The sequence below is a fragment of the Symphalangus syndactylus genome, chromosome 12 (genome assembly GCF_028878055.3).
Source record: "Symphalangus syndactylus isolate Jambi chromosome 12, NHGRI_mSymSyn1-v2.1_pri, whole genome shotgun sequence".
Taxonomy (NCBI): Eukaryota; Metazoa; Chordata; class Mammalia; order Primates; family Hylobatidae; genus Symphalangus; species Symphalangus syndactylus.
In genome coordinates, this window is record NC_072441.2 from 124604276 (window position 1) to 124629531 (window position 25256).

At 47.1% G+C, this 25256-nt stretch overlaps 1 protein-coding gene across 1 annotated transcript in view; it reads left to right on the forward strand.

Annotated features, from left to right (window-relative positions):
- Positions 1 to 25256, forward strand: part of LOC134734891 (uncharacterized) — a 71474-nt gene that overhangs the window by 41031 nt on the left and 5187 nt on the right. The window contains exons 3-4 of the mRNA XM_063628240.1: positions 22912 to 23055; positions 25083 to 25174. Coding sequence (XP_063484310.1) covers positions 22912 to 23055; positions 25083 to 25174 — 236 coding nt within the window. The remainder of the gene's footprint in view (positions 1 to 22911; positions 23056 to 25082; positions 25175 to 25256) is intronic.

Sequence of the window (25256 nt, forward strand, 5' to 3'; positions counted from 1 at the left end):
AATAACCTGGCCACAGCTCAACTTGCCTATGCCCCGACCTTGAGCCAAACCTGCCTCCTCTTTGAGAGCAGTAGTGGAGGAGGTAAGAGTGTAAGATGCAAAGCCACGCTGTGTAAGTTCACATACCAGCTCTGTAACTTACTGGATGTTGGAGACAAGTCACTTACTAGACAAGTTAATTTAACCTCTCTGAACCTGTTGTATCCTCTGAAAATAAAGACAATTCTGCATTACAGAATCTGTTGTGAGGGTGAACTAAATTCACAGTTAACGCAGTGCCTGGCACGTGGCAGGCATGTCTCCAGTGTAACCTTCAATAGTCCCTTCCTGCTTGATCCAGCATTGCCCTATATACATACATAACAGACCCAGAGAAAACAGTATAGCATCTTCCCTTGAGGGGCTTATCTCAAGAAAGCACAAAACCTGCGCACATGAAGCACAGAAGGAAAAATAGACTAACATTTGCTGAATTCCTATTATATGCCCCGAAAAGAAAAAGCATACTCATCTCATTTCTTTCAGGTAGAAGATAGCCTAGAATTGTGACATGTCGCAGTGTATAAAATCTAGATGCTGGGCGTGTGGAGTATTCCTTCCAGTTCCTTTCCTTGTGATGACTTTATTTCACTGACTTAACAAGTGACTTTAATCCTCCTCATCTCTGTCTCTTCAATTCTCTTGGGTAAACTGGACTCTTCTGTTGCCTGGCTACCCGGCAGGTAGTCCCAAATGTCAAAGAAAAGCTGCCCAACCTTAGAATTTGGCCATGGACGTCACTGTGGGAGGACAAATAAATATAGAACATCAAGAGACTATTCATTTAGAGCCCAGCTTCTCCAACATCTCACTGTGATTCACCAGATCAATTAAAGGCACAGTAATTCAGTGTGTCAGGAAGACTGTTGTGAAGAGAACACATCCAGCCTCCCCTGGTCCACAACTCCCACCCCCCATTCCATCCCCCACCCAACCGTCACCCTGGCAACTGATTAGATTTGCTCCTCCCTTGCCTGGTATATAAGTTACCACTGCTTGTTTCCAGAAAACCAATTAAGAAACCATAAATTGTGGTCGACTAGAAAGGTCACTGCACAAGCTATAAATACAGGCATTTCTAAACTGAGTGGAAGTCTCTGAAGCACATTATCTCCTGTACACCCCCGTCTTCCAGCTGAGGTTTTCTTTGATAAAATGAGAGAACATGAAGATGGAGATCAAAAAGGCATTCCCTGGGTTTTCGTTCCTGCTCCTTGACGTGGAGAAGGCGCCTCTACCAGGCTGCTCTCTTGGGTGTAGCTGGGAATTCTGAGCCTCCAGCAGCTCAGCCCACATTCCAGGTTTGGTTTTGGTTTGTTGTTTTGTTTTGGGGGAGTGGAGAGGGGGTCATAAAAATGATCTCTTCACAATGTATAAATGGTGTATGAGTTCGAGGCAAAACCTTTAAAACACTGAAAAACACAATGGAGAAATAATCCATAATTCCACCACTTAAAAAAAATGGTTAGCACTTTAGGATGTATTATTCCAGGCTTTTTAATAGGCTGTATGTACACATTTGTTTTGCTTTCAGAAACATATTTAAAGAGTGTCATTTACTAATACTGTTTTGTAGCCTGCTTGCTCAGCAATATTTGATAATATTATTTTTCCATGGTATTCTACATGTGCCATAGTGTATTTAACTTCCCCCATTGTTAAGGAATTTGATTCCTTACAGATTTCTCTTCATATATAATGCTGCAGTGAACATCGAATTGACATCTCTTCACATAACCATAATTATTTCCTTCGGGGAAATGCTTGAAGTGGAATTGCTGAGCCCTTGATCTTTAAGACTGGTGTATGTTGCCAAATCGCCTTCTAGGGAGATTCTACTAGTGTATGCTGGTGGCCATTTCCCCACTCCCTTGCCAAAAAGGGGCTAGTAATTAATACTTTTTAATCTTGACCAAGTTGTTGGATTTAAAAAGATGTTATTTTGTTTTAATCCAAATAGCCACTTAGTACCTACTGACACATCACAAAAGGCTCCCAGAGCCACACAGGCCCTAACCTGGAATGGATGCTCCTTCCCACCAGCCTTGGCTTGGCTCCTCTGAGCTCCCTCACCCTCAGGATGGCAGCAGTGACAGCACCAGGGTCTCAGGTCTCCCCAGGGTAGATTCAGAGCCAGGCATAAGTTGGATGTCCTATTCAACCCCAGAGAAAGACTCTTAGGGCCAGCCACCAATCTGGGCTGCAGGCATGAGTGCCATGCACGAAGTAAAACGAACCCAGGTTATGGACCTGGGAGCAGAGCTGGGCTCTTCTACTGCCCCACCAAAGCCTCTGCCCAGCAGCGAAGAGGGTTCCCCAGGGCTCAGCCTTAAGGGGTAATACCAGCCACGTGTGTGTAGCACTTAGCCACCTGCTAAGCCCTCTGACATAATTGCGCCATTGAATCCTCAAGACAACCCAGTAAGGAAGACACAAGTATTCCACCCATTAACAAATGAAAGTATCAAGGTTCAGAGAGATTGAATAACTTTCTCAAAGTCTCAAGGAAAACCAGGATTTAAATTCAGACCTCAGGCCTCAAATCCTGAGCATTTCCAAAGCGACCTGTAACCTGTCTAGCCTCTGGCATGTCTCAGCCCAAGGCCTCTGTCCTCATCCTTAAGTATTTGTGTGTGTTTCAGGACCCAGGAGCCGAGGCCCTTTCCCGAGGGTCTGGCAGTGGAATGAGCTGGCTGACAAAGCAGGGTGCCAGAGTTCTCCACTGGCACCTTGCCACCAGCTCTGCCTGCACCCTGGCCGCATCAGGCCTGCTGCCAGGAAAAGGGAGGGAGACCTTCCTACCCATCAGAGATGTAGAGGATGAATTAAAGTCCATTAGCAAACCGTGACATCCTTTAATATACAAAGCAGTATTATTAATAACGTTTGAAATGCGATTATTTCGAAAACATTAAGTGGTCATGGAACAAGTGGTATCAAACCTAAAGCAGAGTCTTCCAGTTCCTAAGCAATCTCTTTAGCCCAAGGCTCCTCTTAATTTGTAGTAAATAGAGAGCTATTTAGCTGGGCTATTAGGCCTTTGAGCAAGGAGAGCTCACCCTAAACACATCTATTCCTGAGACCTGCTTGATCTAAAATGCACATCAATGATAGCTCAAGGTGCCAGCATGCAATGTGTTCATTCAACTGGTGTTTATTTTCATGCGCGTCCGTGTGAAGAGACCACCAAACAGGCTTTGTGTGAGCAACCTGGTGAGTGAGGCAGGCTGGAGCGTTGGACCTTGCACTGGAAGGTAGTCACAGCCAGGGTGCCTTGTTTGCAGACTTCTTGAGCCCCCTTTTTGTGACATCTCTCCTCTGCAAAGCTGCAACCCTGCATTTCTATATTCCTGCATAATGCCATACCAGATATATAACATGCATCACATCATTCATTGTTGCAAGATCCCTGGGATACAGATATTATTTTCCCTGTTTTGGAGACAGTAAAACAGGCTCAGAAATTTAAATTGCTGTCCAAACCCATGCCACTGGTAAGAGGCAGGACTAGGATCCGCAAATCTGAAAGCTCCACTTCACATTGAGTTTATCTGGACTCAGCCCGTTAGTGATCTATACCGGTTCTCACAGGCTTTGTTATGTAAAAGAAAGCAGCAGGGCCAGTGGAAGAGCAGATCTTGTTCAGAGCAGGCTTTCCCTGTGAGCTTCAGGACAAGGAATCTTCCCTGGGAGGAAGTAAATGGGCTCCAGATGGTTAACAAATGCAGTCCGGGAGTAACAGTTTTATTTCAAACAAGAGAAATATCGTTTGGATTTACCAAAGCTACGAACAGGTGAGTGGGTGGTGGGAAAGAGAGAGGATTATTCAGTTTCGAAATGATTTTCCTTGGCTGGAGAAGAATTCTCTTGGCTTGACTGGAGACTACAGGAGCAGGGAAATAGATGCAGAAGGAAACTGAAGTCAAACCTGCCGCTGATTACACATTGTGAGAAGTGATTAGGTGGTGGTTGACAAAATTACCTTTATAGAGAAAATCCTGAAAGACACATCACTCATATTTGCATAGCATTTCACAGCTTACAAAGCCCATACATTAACTTGTTGTCTCCTAGAATCTCTGAGCTGGAGGGCAACTGGACCAGCAGTTTCCAAGCCTGGTTGACATCCAGGTCGCTTTGTAACAGTCCCCAGATTTCACCCAGACCCAGGGTGTCTCTATGGGTGGGAGGCTGGGGGGTTAAATGTGCCCCTGGGGTTTCCCATGGTGATCTGGATTTGGGCACTGCCAATCTCCACCAGGACAACTGCCACCACCTCTCACCTCGGCCCTGCAGTGGGCTCTTCACTGAGCTCCAGTCCTCCCATATCCAGGCCCTTCTCCATTCTGTCACCAGACATAAGTTCCCTAAAACACATGGAGTCAGGTCCCGCCCCTGCTCCCTGACAGGAGAAAGCCTGGCACTTTGGGGGAGCTGTAGAGCGGTGTGTCTAGACCTCATGCTCAGGCCCTGGCTACTCCTCATTCAAGGCTCCTCCTCTGTGAAGTGTTTCCTGATTTCACCCCTGCCTGTGGAGGGGGTGCTGTAGATTTTCTAATATTATAGCAATGCTCTCAGGGTCATGTCGTTATTTGATTACAGAAGCATTTATCTGGACAAAACTGTGCGCGAGGGAACCTTCGGGGCGGGGGCTATGCCTTGTTCATTTCTGTATCCCTGGAGCACATGGTAGGAGCTCTATAAATGTCAGGCCCCTGAGCCCAAGCCAAGCCATCGCATCCCCTGTGACTTGCACGTATACATCCAGATGGCCTGAAGTAACTGAAGATCCACAAAAGAAGTAAAAATAGCCTTAACTGATGACATTCCACCAGTGTGATTTGTTTCTGCCCCACCGTAACTGATCAATGTACTTTGTAATCTCCCCCACCCTTAAGAAGGTACTTTGTAATCTCCCCCACCCTTAAGAAGGTTCTTTGTAATTCTCCCTACCCCTGAGAATGTACTTTGCGAGATCCACCCCCTCCCCCAAAACATTGCTCCTAACTCCATCGCCTATCCCAAAACCTATAAGAACTAATGATAATCCACCACCCTTTGCTGACTCTCTTTTCTGACTCAGCCCGCCTGCACCCAGGTGAAATAAACAGCCATGTTGCTCACACAAAGCCTGTTTGGTGGCCTCTTCACACGGACGCGCATGAAATTTGGTGCCATGACTCGGATTTAAAATTGGTGAGATGTTCCTTGGGCTGGTCGGTCTGAGGACCTGAGTCCAGATAAACTCAATGTGAAGTGGAGCTTTCAGGTTTGCGGATCCTAGTCCTGCCTCTTACCAGTGGCATGGGTTTGGACAGTAATTTAAATTTCTGAGCCTCAGTTTTACTGTCTCCAAAACAGGGAAAATAATATCTGTATCCCAGGGATCTTGCAACATTGAATGATGTGATGCATGTTATATATCTGGTATGGCATTATGCAGGAATATAGAAATGTAGGGTTGCAGCTTTGCGGAGGAGAGATGTCACAAAAAGGGGGCTCAAGAAGTCCGCAAACAAGGCACCCTGGCTGTGACTACCTTCCAGTGCAAGGTCCAACCCTCCAGCCTGCCTCACTCACCAGGTGGGGTGTTTACCTGGCGCAGAGAATTGCCGCCATCTATGTCCACTGTGGTGCAGTGCCCAGGGCTGAGCCCTTGCTTGCCCTCCAGTGTTCCCTTAAACAGCCTCTTCATTTAGTACATGTCAGCCTCCACTCTCCAGCCCATGCTGACATGGAGCAGGCCTCCCAGTGGGCATGTCTGCCACCAGACTCTCTTCTATGAGCCCAAAGATCACTCTGGTCAGCCACTAAAAACACAACTTGAAATAAGTAAAATTTGTGGTTATTTAATCTCAAAATCTTCAGTGTATTCCCAGGGGAGCAGAGAGGAGACTAGTGTTTTTTGTTTTTTTTTTTTCTTTTTTGAGATGGGGTCTCACTCTGTCACCCAGGCTAGAGTGCAGTGGTGCTATCTCAGCTCACTGCAACCTCCACCTCCCAGGTTCAAATGATTCTCCTGCCTCAGCCTCCCAAGTATCTGGGATTACAGGCACCTGCCACCACACCCAGCTAATTTTTGTATTTTTAGTAGAGATAGGGTTTCACCTTGTTGGCCAGGCTGGTCTCGAACTCCTGACCTCAGGTGATCTGCCCACCTTGCCTCCCAAAGCGCTGGGATTACAGGCGTGAGCCACCACGCCCGGCAGGGATCAAATTCTTATTTTTCCTCCTCTTCTACCACTCTTCCTTCCCCTTCTTTTGCTTATTTTAGAACATCATTGAATCTTGGATCCTATCATCCAACCAGGAGGATGTAGACCTTGAGGCATCCCTGAAATGAGAAGGGTGGAGAATGTCCTGGGCATGAGCTGCAATGGTGAAAGACTTAACATTGGTAGGGTGCTATCACATGGAAACTGGTCTGGGAGGAAGGCAAAGTCATTAACTAATCGAGTAATATTACCCAGGTTGAGAACACAGGCACTCAAAGACAGTTAAAGCCCTGTCCAGGGTTACACAACTAAAAAAATGGCACAAACTGAATTTAGAACCCAAGATATTTATCAAAATCCACAAATAAAGCAACCATATTTTGGGTCATGGGAAATAATGGCAGAAGAATAGGACTAGGGCTACATTTAGGAGGGCTGAACAGGTGAGGCTGTGTTTTATGTAGTGGGCAATAGCAACCCCCAGAATGTTTTAGAAGAGGGAAAGGACATGATCAAAGAATGGTTTAGGAAAGTGAATACAGCAACATACAGAAAAGATGGAAAGGAGAAGAGACTGGTAGGAAAGGGACTGTTTGAAGTATGACCCTCAACCCAGATGGTAGCAGTAGGTACAGAAAGCAGTGTCAAAGATAATGCCATGGCTCCAAGCCTGGAGACTGGAGGGATACTATTAACAGGAGTGGGAAGTATTAATAACAGCTGACTTTCTTTTTTTTTTTTGAGCCGCTGTTATGTGCTTGCCACTGCAAAACTAAGAGGTTTTTTGTCAACTTTCTCATTAAGTCTCCAAATGTCCCTAGGATGTATTTACTAGTCTCCCCATATTACAGATTTTGGAGATGGGAAACTGAGGCCCAAAGTGGTGACGTGATTTGCCCAGTTTACACAGCTTATAAGGAGGGGAGCCAGTATTTCAACCCAGGTCTGGCTGACAGTCTCTAGAATTCACACTTTTAACCCAGCACTGAGCAGCCCCTCCAACCCACCCGCAGATACAGGCTGGATAAAGGGCGAGTTGGTTCGGCAAGTGAGGCGGACCCGGCCTCTATAGCTTTGTCTTCCCTGAGAGATCAAACTCACCCTTCCACTGATCTGGATGGATGGCAGTCAGCGCTCACTGAGATTAGGATTGTAGGATTAGGTCAGATCACTCCTGACCTCAGGTGATCTGCCTGCCAACTTTAAAGATACAGCTGAAGATACTCACTCCACAGAAGTCCACTGTCAGGGTGGGAGAAGGCAGCTCCAGCTCAACTCTGGACAGACCTGGGAACATAGTGGCCTTTAGAACATTAGAGAATGAGGACACAGAAGAGACTAAGTAGAAGAAAGTTGTGGGATAAAAGAGGGAAATTCCTCCAAAACCCAGAATATTCTTAAGTAAGGGATGACGGATAGGCAGCCAACCAGGGAGAAAAGGACAGAACACGAAAGGAAACGAACTAGAGCTCCCATCAGTTATTTTGCCTGCATTTCTCCAGCAATAGTCCCTTTTAGGCCCACTGTACCCAAAGTCTAACAGTCCAGCAAAGCTCCCCTAAAGCCCAGCTCAATCATCCAACCTAGATGTCTTTGTCCCAGACAGAGGCTGTTAGTCTTAATCACAGATAATATATTATCTCAAGATAATATAAACATCCAAGAGAAAGGAAAGGCCCAAGGAACCTAACGTTATGAGACTTCAGTGTCAGCAGTAACACTGCCCTTAGACCCAGGCACGAGAGGCCCCTATGCTGGCCCTCCTCAGGCCATACCACCTTCTCCATGGAGAGCAAGCCTGTGCCCTCCCTTCTAGACCATATCCTTGCGCTGTCCAAACAACCCAAAGCTGCTTCCCGGGCCCATGCAGCCCTCTTCCCTCTGCTCTCTGCTTCCAAGGGTATGCATACCCTGTGCCTGCAGCATGGCCAGGAGGCAGTTCTTTGGGGACAGGGAATGGAACCTGGACATTAGGGCTGGAGTGTTCTCACTCCATGTACATGGGGCTCTTAAGGGGTACAGTCTAGGGTGGAAAGAGAAGGGGAACAGGCTGCAGGCTGGCAACTAAGCCAGCTCTCCCCATGCCGCCACATTTCAGCATGGAGCTGATCTTCCAGGTGTTTGAGGACGGAACATGTTTTCATTTAACAGTTGCTAGCTGGATTTTTAACTTTTAAATGTTTAGACATATCATCTGTGGCCTCCATTTATCTTTTTGCCCTCACCCCTACAAATGTTAGGATAGCAAGATCTTGAGCTGAAGGAACCATAAAAGTCATTCGTTCCAACCACCTGGCCAAGCTTGCAGTCCCACCAAATGCTTAATCACTTCCAATTATGATTGGATGCTGGTCGAACTGCCTCCTGAAGTACTAGCTCATCCGTCTCTGCAGTTTTCTCACTGCTAGGAGCGGTCCTTTATTCCGATGTCTTCCTGTTCCAGAAACAGCATTTAGTAGTAATAAGTTGAAGGCTCACTCTGCCAGGCAATGGAGTATAGAGATGAATGAACTTTGATTCATGGAGACCAGGCTCCAAATCCTGACTCTGCCGCTTACTGGATGTGTGACCTTGAGCAAGTTTCTCAATCTCTCTGATCTTCAGTTTCTTCACCTGTAAAACGGAAATAATAATTCCCCACCTCTGTTGCCTCAGCTAGAGTGCAGTGGCAAGATCATGGATCACTGCAGCCTCAGATTTCTGGGCTCAAGCAATCCTCTTGCCTCAGCCTCCTGAGTAGCTGGGACTACAGACACATGCCACCATATCTGACGTGTGTGTGTGTGTGTGTGTGTGTGTGTAGACTGGGTCTCGTTATGTTGACCAGGCTGGTCTCAAACTCCTGTGCTCAAGAAATCCACCCCTGCTTAGCCTCCCAAAGTGGTGGGATTATAGGCATGAACCACTGCTCCTGGACTTTGGTCTCCATATCTTAAACAGAAGGCCCAGTCTCAGTGATGAGGGATGTAATTAGTGCCAATAAGTAGTGACTTGATTATTAATGTTACCTATTTACATTCACACTTGTTCTCATGGCAGAAAGGCTGGAGTTTTACATAGGAAGACCTGAGAACTAGTCTCTGTGCCTCCACTTACTAGTTGTGTTACCTTAGACAAGTCACCTCTTCTCTGTGTGCCTCCGTTAGTTACCTATCAATAAAATGGAGCTGATGATCTCCATCACCTCACAGAGCTCATACTAAAACGCCCCTACCGAAAAGTCATTTCTTCATTCCTTCATTCTGTAAACATGCACGAAAGGGCTACTTTGTATTTGGTGCTGAGATAGAAAAGCGTGCCCAGCTCCTGCACTCAAGGGACCCATACTCTAGTGGATGAGACAGATAATTTTATATATATATATATATATATATATATATATATATATATATATATATATATATATATTACAATGCAGTGTGACAGGTGCTGGCATCCTGAAAGAGGGGACAGCTGGTTCTGCCCCAGAAAGGGTGCATAAAGAAAGTAGCATCTGAGAGGGATTAGTGGGGAAGAGAATATCATGAAAAAAAAAAAGCATGGAATCATGTAGTTTTATGGAACAGAGATACAAAATAAAACGAATCTTTCCTTCAAGTGACAGGTCTTTAGATATCTGACAAAGATATCATGGCCTATCCCCCATCCTTTCTCTGACAACTTAGGCAGGCTCGACATCCTCAGTTTCTTCAGCCATTGCTCACCTGCGTGGCTGTGAGTGTCCCCACGCCCTCTCTGGATACGGTCCCTTCTCTGTGTGTCCCAGTGGCAGGGCATATGCATATGTCTACATGTCATATATGTCACCACAACCAGTTCTTTAGCCAGAGCATAATTAAAACCTTATTTGAAAGCAGGTTATACTTTCCAAAATTCCAAGAGTCTATGAGTTTTACTGCAAATCAGAAGGCTCATCATCTGTCTACCTGGTGACATATGGGCTTGTCTCATGGGAAAAGTATGTGTGTGGTGAAAGCATGAAGCACAGAAATGAGAAAAGCGTCCCTACGTGCTCATGCAGGGATTCCATGGACCACTGGTTTAATGCTATTAGGGGACAATGAAACCCCAGCTCTAGAGGTTGTCTTATGAAAGCTCAAGGGATCCTGGTGAGATAGGTCTGGAACTCATATTTCAGGTGTAATGTCATAGCTCGCTTTTGTTCAAAAGTCTTAGAATTGGCTTTGATAGAACTGGGTGCTTTTCCATGATTGTGAATCAAAAGGAACAGCAAAATGAACAGAAGACAAGTTCTCTTGAAAGGAAGCAACAGCCCTGCCACAGGATCTGGAGGCCCCGTTGCTGTCCTCAGTGATGCAGTGGGCATTTGGCCAGGTTGCAGAGTGCCACCACATGCTGGGTGGCTGTTGCCGGCCTGGGGCTCTCTGACTTACAGGTAGGTATTCTCCCTCACTGTCGAGTGTGGGGCATTATTTGTGTTATTGCTGTCACCTTAAAGTCTCATCTGTGAGTGAAGAGGGCCCTGGTCCTTGAAAGACAGCTGGAGAAGACATCAGCACCAGTCCCTTACAGCTTCATTCACAGTAGCCACAGCCAGCATCTTCCAAGGTAGCGGGAGGACACTCCAGGCTGGGCAGCGGCTGCCCTTACTCTCACACTCTTGGCCACCCTGTGCTCCTGCTCAGCCTAATGGCAGCACCGTAGCTGCCTGCCTAGCCCATCAATTCAGGGGCCTGTCTTTGCTGCACAATTTAAGGAGTTAAAGGGGAGAAGACAACTGGTTCTTACCACCAAAAAATTAGAGCATTGGGCAGCAGTTCTCACACTTGAGTGTCCAAAGAAATACTTGAAATGAGTGTGACTGTCCTGGTTTATGCCAGTTGTCCCAGCATAACTATTAATAGTACCCCTATTCACTCAAGTGTCCCAGTTAGGCAATAAATTGAATAATCACCCTACTTAAAATGCACATTACCAGGATGCACCCGCAGGTGTCTTGGGATTGGGATTCCCTGGAATCTGGATTTTAAACTAGCATCCTGGCATTTCTGTGGCATGTGGTGGATAGACACACTTTGAGAAATTCTGATGATAACATGAAACTAGGCAAACCAAAAATCGTTATAACAACACTAATTTTAAAAAGACAGTAATCTTCTGCTTTTGTGAGGGCTGATGTGGTGCTTTTTAATGTCTGGCTTTGATTTAACAAATGTGAGTATCCAGTATGTTTGGAGTCCTTTGCTAGGTGCTCTGGGAGATACAGAGATAAAGAAGCTGAGTCCCTGCATCAGAGGAGTTTACATCTGGCAAGGCACTCAGACAGATATTACATGGGAGTGAACCCTGGGTCATGAGGAAATGCTGAAGGGGAGGCATTTATGCAATAGTGTAACAGTGCAAGGGAGGAAGGGCATGAAGATAAAGAAATGGGAATTCAAAGAGGCTGAGTGACTTATCCAAAGTCCCACTGAGCCATGAATCTAACCTCGGCCTCCCAACTCCAAGGCATGGGCTCCTTCCCACACACTCGTCACAGAACTCTAACCACCACCACCTGCCAGCGGCAACCCCAGAGAGAAATATGCACACGACAAACTCTTGGCAAGGTGGTAAGAAGGGGGATGGGAGGGGGCTAGCAGAGTGACTAGAATTACTGAAAAGCAAGGATTAATCTAAAGAGGATTCCTAAAGAGGACAAAAGGGAATTTATGACATATCATTATAAAACAGCCGGGCATGGTGGCTCATGCCTATAACCCCAGCTATTCAGGAGGCTGAGGCAAAGTGGAGGTATCTTTCTGATTCTGATACATACTATCAAATCGCCCTCAAATCACCTCTGCCAGTTTACACTCAGCTGTGGCTTGAATATGTCCCCCAAAAGTTCACGTGTTGGAAATTTAATTGCCGTTGTAACAGTTTTAAGAGGTAGGGTCTTTAAGAGGCCATGAGGGCTCTGCCTTTGTAAAGGGATTCATATTGTTATTGTGGGAATGGGCTCCTGATAAAAGGATAAATTGGCCTCCATTTTCACTTGCCCTCCCACACTCCCTTGTTCACTCACCTTCTGCCATCGGATGACCCCCACCAGATGCTGGTGCCATGCTCTTGGACTCCCCTGTCTTCAGAACCATGAGCCAAATAAGCTTCTGTTCTACATAAATGACGTAGTCTGTTATATGCTGTTATAACAGCAGAAAATAGGCTAAGACACAGTCCTAGCAACAGTGCTAGTGCTATGGCCTTGACCACAGGCTGAATCGGGCTCAATAGCAGCTGGTTCCAGAGAGGCCACCAAATAGGAACATTCTGAAGAGTGTTTATCATTCATGTTTCCCACCAAATCACCATCTCCTTTTGTCTTTTTCTAACCCCTCTCCCCAAGTTTGGCTTGGTTTTATGGAAATAAGTTCCTGCGTTGGGCATTCATAACTGATTTAAATTTAACTATTCTTCCTTTCTCTGCCTATAGATCCTATGACAGGAGTCTTTCTTTATTATTATTATTATTATTATTTTACAACTGTGTCTCCTTAGCCATTCCCTTCCTCTGTTACTTCCTTTCTATTCATCATCTTATTCTGTTGCCCTTGACTTTTCTGCAGTCACAGAACTCCCTGATATCTGACGAAAGCTATATACCCCTTCCCCAGAGAAACATTCAATAATACACACACAGACACACACACACACACACAGACACACACACAAACTTAAGATTTGGGATGTACATCAATGCTAATCTATCTATTTCTTCTCAACTTTACCTAAATTGGCATCTTTCTATCTCTGAGAGTTACTGATACTTCCAACTGAATTCCTACTTTCTTTGGACAAGTCATTCTCATTTATAATTACAACCCACAAAAGAAAAAAAAAAGTTGCCCTGTGGGCTCCATCTCTTCAAGGTGTCACATTTAAAGAGACTCAAATCTGATGTCACATATTTTGAAAGCGATTAAAATGTTTATTGAAGATTTGGGGAAAATTCCAAAGGGAGGAATTTCATTCGTAACATATTGTTAAAACTTTAAAAAATCTCATTCCCCATCTCCACCTCTCCCTCTGTCTTGCACAGATGGCAGCTGCCCCCGAAGTCTCCTCCTCCTGCAGGCTCTTCAGGATGCTTCTCACACGCCTGTCATGCTGGCTCTTTGATATCTCCTCCTCTTCTCTCATTGTCTAAGTACATCCAGGTTGGCTACTCTGACCTTTCTAACATATAAACCCAAACAGCATGGTACCTCCCAACTCACCTTTTACCCCAAGTCTGCGCAGCCCACAAGATGAGCTGGTGGACACCGTTTAGCAGACAGCAGAAGAGGGGAAAGGCTGTAGATACTGTATCTTAACCTACTGTGTTTTTCTGTTACATAGAAGACTTGAGAAGTTGCCCTCTTGCTAACCTTCCTAAACTGTTCTCTAGGACAGCAGGCTTACCTGGATCATCCGTTCTGGAGTCTTCCCCCATGGGTTAGCCACCACATGCAGTTCTCACCCCTTTAGCTCACAGGCCTGTGTATGACACGGCGGCTCCTGCCCACTTTCACTTCCACTTCTGGGGAAGAGTGAGAAGCTGCAGTTTAGAATCAGCACATCCTGCCTCACCCCAGCTACAGGGTGCAAAGTGATAATGATTCAGCTCTCAGAGTCATCGCGCGACTGCCCCCTGCAGAGAAGTCAGAGTATGTTTCTCAGATAGAAATAAGATGGCAAGGTGCAATGGCCCACACCTGTGGTCCCAGCACTTTGGGAGGCCGAGGCGGGCAGATCACTTGAAGTCAGGAGTTCGAGACCAGCCTGGCCAACGTGGTGAAACCCCATCTCTACTAAAAATACAAAAAATTCGCTGGGCGTGGTGGCACATGCTTGTTATCCCAGCTACTTGGGAGGCTGAGGCAGGAGAATCGCTTGAACCTGGGAGGCAGAGGTTGCAGTGAGCCAAGATCATGCCACTGCACTCACTCCAGCCTGGGCAACAAGAGTGAAACTCCGTCTCAAAAAAAAAGGACATAAGATTTGTCAAGACAGGCGGAATAAGTTCAAGACCTCTATTGTGCAGGCTGGGGACTATAGTTCCCAGCAATATATTATATACTTGAAAATTGCCAAGAGAGTACATTTTAAGTGTTCTTACCTTAAAAAAACAAAGTATGTGAGGTCATGCATATAACTAGCTTGATTTAGCCATTCTATAGTGTGTACCTATATTAAAATGTCATGTTGTACATCATCTTTATATATATATAATTTTTATCTGTCAATTAAAAAAATCTAAACAGAGGTTGCTGTTTCCTTAGTTTTACTCTCTCAGAATCCTGATTCTAATAGTCAACAAGGCCAACTTCTAGAAGGTTTACTTGGACCTTCACAAAGACACCCAAAGAATGAGTTGAGAATTACTAAACCCCTATGTGGAATAGGAACCATATGTGTTGATGTGCAGTTGACTTGATCATGTGTGTGTATAACTATTAAGAATATAAGGCATGGCCAGGCGCAGTGGCTCACACCTGTAATCTCAGCACTTTGGGAGGCCAAGGCGGGCGGATTTTCTGAGCTCAGGAGTTTGAAACCAGCCTGGCCAACATGGCGAAACCCCGTCTCTACTAAAAATACAAAAATTAGCCAGGCGTGGTGGCAGGTACCTGTAATCCCAGCTACTCAGGTGGCTGATACACGAGAATCGCTTGAGCCTGGGAAGCGGAGGTTGCAGTGAGCTGAGATCACGCCACTGCACTCCAGTCTGGGCCAGACTCCATCTCAAAAAAATAAAAAAAAAATATAAGGCATGAGTTTATATGTGAATGTCCCATTCCAGCTCTCTAAGTGAGGGTGGAAGTTCCCATCTGTGTGGCTGAGGGCATCGTTTTATTCTGATCCAGTGGGATCCTTCCTTTGCAGGCTCCACTGTGTCTCACACAGGGCTTGCCCTGTGGGGTTCCCCTGGTGTCTCCTCTTGTTTCAGGAGCTGCCTCTGGACGGCCCCTCCGGTGGCTTCAGTGCAGCCCCGCCACCACGCACACACTCAGCAGGCCTGCTGCCGCTTTCACCTTATCACCTGCCCCTGGGCTTTTCACAGTCCTCCGGGGGGCACTTTTGCCCATCTTAGAATATTTGTCTGATGTGATTGAGGATTCTGGATTAATCCTGACACGGTTTTTAAGGTCTCCTACCCCAGAAGCTGCCTTGTCCCACTCTAGACAAGCCTTAGTCTGGCCCAGTCAGATCTGACTGGCGGGATAAATAGGCCAGGCCCTCTGGGAGGGAGGAAAGGAGAGGAGAGCAGCTCAAAAATGTTCCCCAAGCCTCCCTGCACGATGTGGGTGGACACAGCTTCCAAATCTCCCTGCTGCACTTGTGTATATCCTTCTGTGAGATTCATCATGGACTTGATCTAAAGTTTCTTTGGTATGATTTCATCAACCTAGTTCAATCCTGCCCCTCTTGGAAACCCCTTTGCAAGCCTCCCGCTTCCTGCCACCCTGAGTGTGAGGACTCTGGGCTCTGTGGCCAGTCTTTACAGCTAGCTCCCTCTGGGCCTCTTGTCAGCCTAATGCAGTGACCCTCCTTATCTCCATCTGCCTCAGAAATCAAGCTCTCTGTCCCTTCAGTGGCCTGTGTTCTTACTGGATTTCTTCCAGTCTGCTGACATCTCGCTAAAGAAGTGAAACAAGCCCTATAGATGCTTCTGCCTTTCCCAGCAAGTCTGTTTAGCAGGCCCTGAGCTGCAGGCCTGCTGCATAGGGAATCTCAGAACACCCTCTAAACAATCAAGGACAGATAGGGAGAAATCCAAGCCAGAAAGTGCAACACAACAGACTTGTGAAATGTGAAGCCCTATCCCATGACACTGGGCTAAGTCATGGTGTCCTCATGCCTCCTGCGAATGGCCAACAATTCAGGCTGCTTTGGTAGGCCAGGAAAGAGCACTGACTCTGGAGTTAGATGAGCCAGGGTGGCATGGAGATGGGCCGCTCGGCATGTTCCATGCATAGCAAGAACTATTCTGGTCATGGAAGAAGTGTGGCAGCAGACTGTCCCGGAAATAGTCATGTGACCATGGCCAAATCACTTGGCCTTCCTAAACTTGGTATTTTCTGTAAAGTAAGATAAATCAAAATCTGCCATGCCTAGGCGACAAACAAGATGAAGCATAGGAAAACTCTATAAACTGTTAATGAACATTGTGATGAAAGGCAGAAACAGAAACAAAACCAAGTCCAACATGAACCAAACCCTTAACAGGTTTACTGGCCTCAGCACTGGCCTCTCTGAAGCAGAGCAGACAGACCTGTGATCAGAACCTCAAGAGCTCCAGAGACTAGCATTATCTGCATAAAATTGCCCACATTAGTGTAAAATGACACATAACTAAGTCCCAATTGTGTCATATGGACTATAGGCAAAACTGAGGTTCTCAGGAAGAGAGGCCTGGAAGGATCAGAAAAGGCTGGGAGCTGGGGCAGGTGGAGCTTGAGGTGCTGTGGGACACTCTGCAGCAGAGACACATGGGCAGTGTGGGGGATGGTGGCAAGGAGGACTTCCAATAAACATGGCATGCTCTATACACTAGTTTCTGCATTTGACAGGTATGTATTGAGCATCTACTATGTTCTAGGGCTAAAGATTGACTGGTGAGTAAGGCAGACATGAAACAGTGTGTGTGGGGCTTTAGACCAAAGTCACAGCCCCTCCCCAGCCCAAGGGCCCCACAGCCAGGTTCTCATGCTCCGCCAGTGCAGGGGTTCCAACACACCTGTGCCTACTCTTCTTCCATTATCAGCACAGGTTTTGCTGAAAAAACATGCAGAGCAGCCTGTTTTGTGTCACCCCAATCAGGGAAGGGGTACACTCAGCCTTGCCCTTGACAGGCATCTAAGATGCAGGCAACACCTCTGAGACAGCCCTTGGCTGGGAGGAGCAGGGCACCTCTGTTTATCTGCATCAAATATTTATTTGTAACCCCAAGCACTGAACAAGCCTGATGGATGTGCCTGCTCTGGGGTGTCTGTGCACTCCAAGCCATGTCAGACCATGGTGGTCTGACAGAGACTGCAGAGTCACCCCCAGGGAGGAGCCTGAGGGTCATGGTCTGTTCTGAGCAGCCCATCAAGGATGGAATGGAAGAGAAGAGGAATAACAAACTCATTTTCACATGCATTAGCTCAGGCATAACTCACATACGAGCTGGGGTCACACGTTCTGCAGGATCTAGATAGGACTTGCTCAGACCCCCATTATAGGGCTCAGCGGAAACCCAAACTCTGTTCTGAGGGCTGCTGTTCTCGTGGTCACCTCTGGCTCCAAACTCCTCCCTCCACTGAATTCTTCTTGCTGTGAGTGTCTTCTGTGTACTATGGATATGCATCCAGATAGGCACATCTGGATGCATATTGGATTGCCACAGAGAAGAAAAATATCACTCACATTGAGGAGACACCAACACAAACACTTGGAATTAAATAAGACACCTCCCGATTCCTGGAAGCCTTTTGCAGTGCCTGACTGCTGGGATTTTTAACACCGGGAGACCCAGCGGAACCCCCAAGCCTCAGCTGTTTTTCAGGGCTCATCTCTCTTCCTCACCCCACCATCCCTGATCTGCCCACCACCCCACACCCACACAGCTCTCCAAGGCCCACTCCCAAACCTCAGCACAGTCAGACTCACCCAGGGATGAGTGAGCATGGAGACGTCTCTCCTGTGAGCAGCTCAGAGGGCTAACTGCAGGGACCCTGAGGCTCTTGGGACAACATCAGCCCTCTTTAGAAGGCAGTGTGATTTTAAAGATCACCCTCCCCCCATTTTCCCAGGTAATCCTCACCCTGTAGAGAAAGGTGTATTATTTATCTCCATTTTGCAGATGAGCCTCAAGGAGAACATTAATTGTCCAAAGTCACCCAGGTAATGAGTGCGGAAAATAGGGTTTAAACCCAAATCTTGGAACTCCTGGCCTAGTGCTTTTTCCACTGTGCACAGCAGAGCACAGCAGGATGGAAGGCTCTGTGTGGGGACAGCACTCTGTGCAAAGCAACTTCCCCCTTAGACCTGGTCATTCCAGCATCCAGAATGTGCAGGTACCAGGCAGGCGGCTGGAGTGGAGCTTAACAAAGACACGTGATTCCAAGTCTGTGCCCCCAAATGGTCTAAACTGTAAAGGAGAAAGCAAAATATACCCACAGGATACCCGTGTATCAATAAATGCCAATACCAGAGGACAAACAGGCCTTAGGAAGGCCTAACAAAAATGTGCAGCATTTAGTCAATCCTGGAAGGCTCCCTGGGGGAAGTGAAAGCCTCGTTTCTTTTCTCTTTTTGTTTGAGTTGGACTTCAGATGCAGAAGACTAAGTTAACTATATTCTTCAGATCATAGCACAGTATCATGATCATTGGTCTGTGCGAGATCTGTCACATCTTATTTATGTTTATTCTCTCACTTTCATTTACCTTCTTCCATAGGCAGCCATAATGTGTATTCATTTTTTGGTATGTGTTCTTGAACATGTGGATTGTGGATCTGTATGCTTGTAGTTTAAATCCATGTGAGCAGAATTCTTATGCCTTTCGTGCTTGGTTGTTTTGTTTTGTTTCGCTGTTTCTCTTCGCACTGTGCTGAACTTTCTCCTCGTTGCTGTGTGTTGCGGTGCCACACCTGGTCCTCTGCTTTCAGCAGGTGCATATCCTCCATGATAGCATCTACCTGAGTTTACGGGTCCACTCCTCAGTGAGATGATCACTGAGGTTGCCTCCAAGTCCCCTGTTTATGGCCATCATAAACAGCCCAGCATGGTAACAAACATCTTCACATATGACCCCTATGGCTGTGTTAAGAAATTTCGGGGACATCGAACCAGGAGCAGAATTGCTGTTTCACGGGCCATGTGTGTACTTGCTATGACTAAGTGGTACCAGATCACTCCCTCAGTGGCTTCCCCAGCTACAGCCACCACCAGTGCTCCTGTATACCCACATCTGCACCAATGCTTGGCATTATCTTGCTCCTGATTTTTGCCAATCCAAAGGTAAAAAGTGATAGCTCATTGTGGCTTCAGCTTGTATTTCTTGAATTAATAATGAGTTTGTGCATCTCTTTTTAGTGAGCCTTTAGGGTAAACCACCTGTCCATTGCCTACTGTTACATTGGGGTTCTTGGGGGTCTTTTCTTGATGATTTGCAAGAGTCTTGTATCTCCTAGAGAGACCCCTTCTCAAACAGTGCACATCTCTTTGCTGCTGTAGTTACCCATCTAGGGTAAGAGAACCCATGTAGTCACCAGTTCTTCAAACCCTCATCCTGGGGGTCAGGACTTTGTAATGGGCATGTATACAATCAAAGTAAAGGGAACCCCTTCCCCATTTCCTTTTTCCAGCCTTGCCTGGATTGCCATCCAGGAAGACAGGTGACAAGGAAAAAAACTTCTTCTCTGGGGCTGCTAACCTGCTGTGTCAATTTCATGAGTTAATAAATGATTAGAGAAGGCTTAATTGCATCAGAGAAATTGAGATCGGCCGGTGCTTAGGCCCCACTCAATTAACTTGTGCTCCTAAGGGGGCCGAGCAAGGAGCAGGGGGCAGTCGATGGTTAATTACATGTGCTGGTGCCAGCTGCAGCTGGCATTTCCTGCCAGCATTCATCCAGGCAGTGAGGCGAGGTGACCCTGCTTCAGTGAGGCTGAAGTCACTGAGAACAGGGGACCTTCAGATAGAGCAGAGACCCCTGGTCTCGTGAGGAGTAAGAGACCCATTTCCCAGCACATTCTATCAGGGTGGCTTTTAGTGCCCAATTCCAGCCTCTACTACACAAATGGCCTTTAAGGCCCCCATTTTTTTTCTTTTTTATTTTAAGACAGAGTTTTGTTCTTGTTGCCCAGTCTGGAGTGCAATGGCGCAATCTTGGCTCACTGCAACCTCCACCCCCGGGTTCAAGCAATTCTCCTGCCGCAGCCTCCTGAGTAGCTGGGATTACAGGCACGTGCTACCACGCCTGGCTAATTTTTGTGTTTTTAATAGAGACAGGGTTTCACCATCTTGGCCAGGCTGGTATGAAACTCCTGACCTCATGATCCACCCACCTCGGCCTCCCAAAGTGTTAGGATTATAGGCGTGAGCCACCGCACCTGGCCAGGCCCCCCATTCTGACCACTTTATTGGCTCCATCCCCACCCAGGCTAATGCCACATGCCTTTGGTTCTTCTTAGGCTTCCCCCTCCTCCTGCCCCCTGGCCTGCTCGCCTCCAGGCCAGGGGGCAGGAGGAGGGGGAAGCCTAAAAAGAACCCAGAGGCACTCTTGTCTTGTCATGGGCACCAGATGATGCCACAGGCTCTGCAAGATCACTCCCCTCCCCTACTGCCTCCAGACTGAAATCCTCCCAGAGAAGTTTCTTCTTGCGTCATTTTCCAAAGGTCCAGATGGTAAGGCTCAAATCTGCTAAGAATATAGATTCCTGGGCCCCACTCTGTAGATGCTGCTTCAGTAACTCTGGAGTCTCCATTTTTTAACACGTGGCTCAGGTAATTGTTAGGTCAAGCCAGTTTGAGAAACCCTACTTCAGGGGACACCCTGGCTCCTGATGAAATAAGTGGAGATCTTCTGGAAGGAGAGACAACATCAAATGGAAGGGCCCTGGCCTGGGACCCCTACAATGCCATCTCTGCCTTGCTGTGTGTGTTAAACAAGTCATTTGTCCTGTCTGAACTTGGTTTCATCATCTGGAAAATAAAGATACTGTAAATCATTCTATCGTAAAGACACATGCACACATGTGTTCACTGCAGCACTGTTTACAATAGCAAAGACATGGAATCAACCTAAATGCTCATCAGTGACAGACTGGATAAAGAAAATGTGGTACATATACACCATGGAATACTATGCAGCCATAAAGAAGAACAAGATCATGTCTTTTGCAGAAACATGGATGGAGCTGGAGGCCATTATTCTTAGCGAACTCACACAGGCACAGAAAGCCAAAGACCACATGTTCTCACATATAAGTGGGAGCTAAATGATGAGAACCCATGAACACAAAGAGGGAACAATACATATGGGGGCCTAATTAAGGGTGGAGGGTGAGAAGGGGGAGGGGGCAGAAAAAAATAACTATTGGGCACTAGGCTTAATACCTGGGTGATGAAATAATCTGTACAACAAACCCCCATGACATGAGTTTTCTTTTTTAATTTTATTATTATTATACTTTAAGTTTTAGGGTACATGTGCACAATGTGCAGGTTTGTTACATATGTATACATGTGCCATGTTGGTGCGCTGCACCCATTAACTCGTCATTTAGCATTAGGTATATCTCCTAATGCTGTCCCTCCCCACTCCCCCCACCCCACAACAGTCCCCAGAGTGTGATGTTCCCCTTCCTGTGTCCATGTGTTCTCATTGTTCAATTTCCACCTATGAGTGAGAACATGCGGTGTTTGGTTTTTTGTCCTTGCGATAGTTTGCTGAGAATGATGGTTTCCAGTTTCATCCAGATCCCTACAAAGGACACGAACTCATCATTTTTTATGGCTGCATAGTATTCCATGGTGTATATGTGCCGCATTTTCTTAATCCAGTCTATCTTTGTTGGACATTTGGGTTGGTTCCAAGTCTTTGCTATTGTGAATAGTGCCACAATAAACATACGTGTGCATGTGTCTTTATAGCAGCATGATTTATACTCCTTTGTGTATATACCCAGTAATGGGATGGCTGGGTCAAATGGTATTTCTAGTTCTAGATCCCTGAGGAATGGCCACACTGACTTCCACAATGGTTGAACTAGTTTACAGTCCCACCAACAGTGTAAAAGTGTTCCTATTTCTCCACATCCTCTCCAGCACCTGCTGTTTCCTGACTTTTTAATGATGGCCATTCTAACTGGTGTGAGATGGTATCTCATTGTGGTTTTGATTTGCATTTCTCTGATGGCCATTGATGATGAGCATTTTTTCATGTGTTTTTTGGCTGCATAAATGCATGACATGAGTTTACCTGTGTGACAAACCTGCACTTGTATCCCCAAACCTAAAAGAAAAGTGTTTTAAAAGACACGGGAGTCCTTGCATTTCCATGAATCATTTTTCTATAAGTAACAAGCACTTCGCATGATTTATGCTCAAAAAGCAACTTTAATTTTTTTTCTTCAAATGTCCCTTTACTTTAAAATATATTCAGTGGGAGAAATCTTCCCCTGCCCCTAGAAAAAAAACTTGGCCCATTCCCATTTCTTTTTCATCCAGTCTTCAGTGATAGCCTTATAGTTACTGTAAGTTATAGATACAGTCCACTCAGACATTAGAATGCATCACAGGCCAGGCATGGTAGCTCACGCCTGTAATCCTAGCACTTTGGGAGGCCGAGGCAGGTGGATCATCTGAGGTCAGGAGTTTGAGACCAGCCTGGACAATATGGTGAAACCCCATTTCTACTAAAAATACAAAAATTAGCCGGGGGTGGTGGTGGGCGCCTATAATCTGAGCTACTTGAGAGGCTGAGGCATCCTGCCTTAAAGCCAGCATGAATCGCTTTAACCTGGGGGGGTGGAGGTTGCAGTGAGCCGAGATTGTGCCACTTCACTCCAGCCTGGGCAACAGAGCAAAACTCCCGAAACTCCATCTCAAAAAAAAAAAAAAATGCCTAATAATCATGAGTAATGAAACACTCTGACCGCATTGTTTTTCTCCTTTCTTCCAGTTTCTCTCTGCTCAAGCTGGAGGCACCTGAGGTGGGCCCCACACGTCCCTCTGCTGCTACACCGCCCTGTTCTCCCTTCCCTACCACCCGCCCAGGAGCTGCTGTTTTACCACTGGCCGGGATTGAAATTCGGGGTTCTTACTGGTTAGAGAGCTTGGAGAAACTTAAAACTGGCTCTTGCTTTTGGAAATGTTTTTGTGGGCTCTCCTGGGGTTCCCTGCTGGGCTGGACCCCTCTCTTCCGAAGTTCCCTTCACCCACTCAAGCACTGCATCTCTCTTCCAGGAGTCTTTTGCAACCCCTTGCTCAACCTCTGGGCATCTGGAGGCCGCCTGCATCCTCTTCAGTTCAGGTCTTCTCCCTGTTGACACTTACACAATATTGACTCAAGACAGCCAGCCCCAGAGCTCTCCTCTCTTGGGATACATAGCTCAGCAACACCTCTCACCATGGAAATCTCCTCAGCAAACCTTCACCAAGTTATGGTCCTATCCATATTTTATAAAGTGGGTGAAAGCATCCGCGGATCCTGAGACGGATGTTCTTACATTCCCATTGTACAGTCTGTGCACAGCCAGGGGCAGAGGGCCCTGCCCCAGACTCACTTTCGCCTTCTGATTTCTATCCTTTGCCCTGTCAGAACTCGTGCAGGAAGAGCCCCACTGTGATACCCAGTCACATTAAACTCTGCATCACAGGTTAACGTGAGTGAGAACATCTTGGAGAAAAGAAAGCCTAAGTGCCCGGAATGTCCAAGGCAGGAGCTGGGAGAGTGTAGGAAGGCCGAGATCTAGGAGGGAGGTGATACGGGGACAGGGCTGCTGTGTCACGCAATCACTCTGCCTCCTTCTCAGCTTTCCCCAGGGCTCTGCCCCCGAGAGCTGCTGGGCTCAGACAGCCCCATTCCGTGAAGCATCATGCTAATGTCTGTCCTTTGACCTCCAGCTTCTGGCCGAGGGTGAGAACCTGGAGGTGGTTAGCCCTGTCCCCTTGGAAGGTGGCTCTGTGGATGTGGTTAATGGCTGGGTTTCCTCCCCAATACGAAAGTCCCTCACCCAGGGTGGCCTTTCCTCCTCTGAGCCGGGGCTGAGCATCACCCCACAGGGCATCCCTCCTCTCCCTCCTTCTCTCAGTGTAGGGTCCAGACTCTTCCGAATAATGTTGAGTGGTTATTTAAAGATCAACACTGTCCTGGCCGGGCACAGTGGCTCAAGCCTGTAATCCCGGCACTTTGGGAGGCCAAGGCGGGAGGATCACTTAAGGTTAAGAGTTTGAGACCAGCCTGGCCAATGTGGTGAAACCCCATCTCTACTAAAAACACAAAATAGCTGGGCATGGTGGCACATGCCTGTAGTACCAGCTACTTGGGAGGCTGAGGCAGGAGAATAGCTTGAACCCGGGAGGCCGAGGTTGCAGTGGTACTCCACCCTGAGTGACAGAGCAAGACTCTGTCTCAAAAAAAAAAAAAAAAAAAAAGATCAACACTGTCCTGGGTTAGCTTGATTGGTTAAATGAATAAACAAATGAAAGAATGTAAAGAAACCCCCAAAAATTAGCCTACCCTGGATTCCTGGGTGTCTCGGGAGGACCCTGCCTCCCCTTCCACCATCAGCACAGCAGCCTGAACTTGCTCATCTGGCTGTCCAGTCGCCATCTTTGGCCTGATAGAAGTCAGGGTATTGGAGTAGGGGAAGGAAGCGTGCAGCCCGGGCACTGGGAAAAATAGGCCCGGGAAACGGTGGGGAAGGGGCTGGGAAAGTGGTATGTTAAGAGCAGGGTCAGTCATGCAGGCAACAAGGACGCATCCACTGGGCACGGATCCAAATCCTCCAGTGGAGCAGGAGAAAGCCAGCCAAACACCCTGCCCCACTCACCGTCACCTCCCAGACACGTGCCCAGCATCCTGCCACTGCCCTGGGCACAGGCTTTCAGCAGCAGCACAGAGGGAAGGAGACAAAGCTGGAATAGGTGTAACCTTACAGGTCTGTCCTCAGGTTCTTAGGCTGGAGCCTCGGAAACCAAGGCAGCTGTGGGGGTTTACCTCAAGAAGCAAACCCCTGGAGAGACTTCCACTCTAGAGGCGTGGGGTCACAACTGGGGGCCAGCAGGAGCCTGTCTGTCCTCAGCCTCCCTGTCCAGCTCTCATGGGCCTTCCCTTCTCTTCTCTGGCAGGGACTGATGCCCTTGGCCATGATGCACCCCCAACTGCTGCCTGCTCAGGCGTAGCCCACGTGACTGAGTCACGGCTGCTCCAGCTGTTTCACGTAAGTGTAAGGCATGCGCCACTCCCTTTTCCCCTGGGAGAGGGTGTCTGGGCCACCAGTGGGGAAGGAGCTTCAGCAAGTC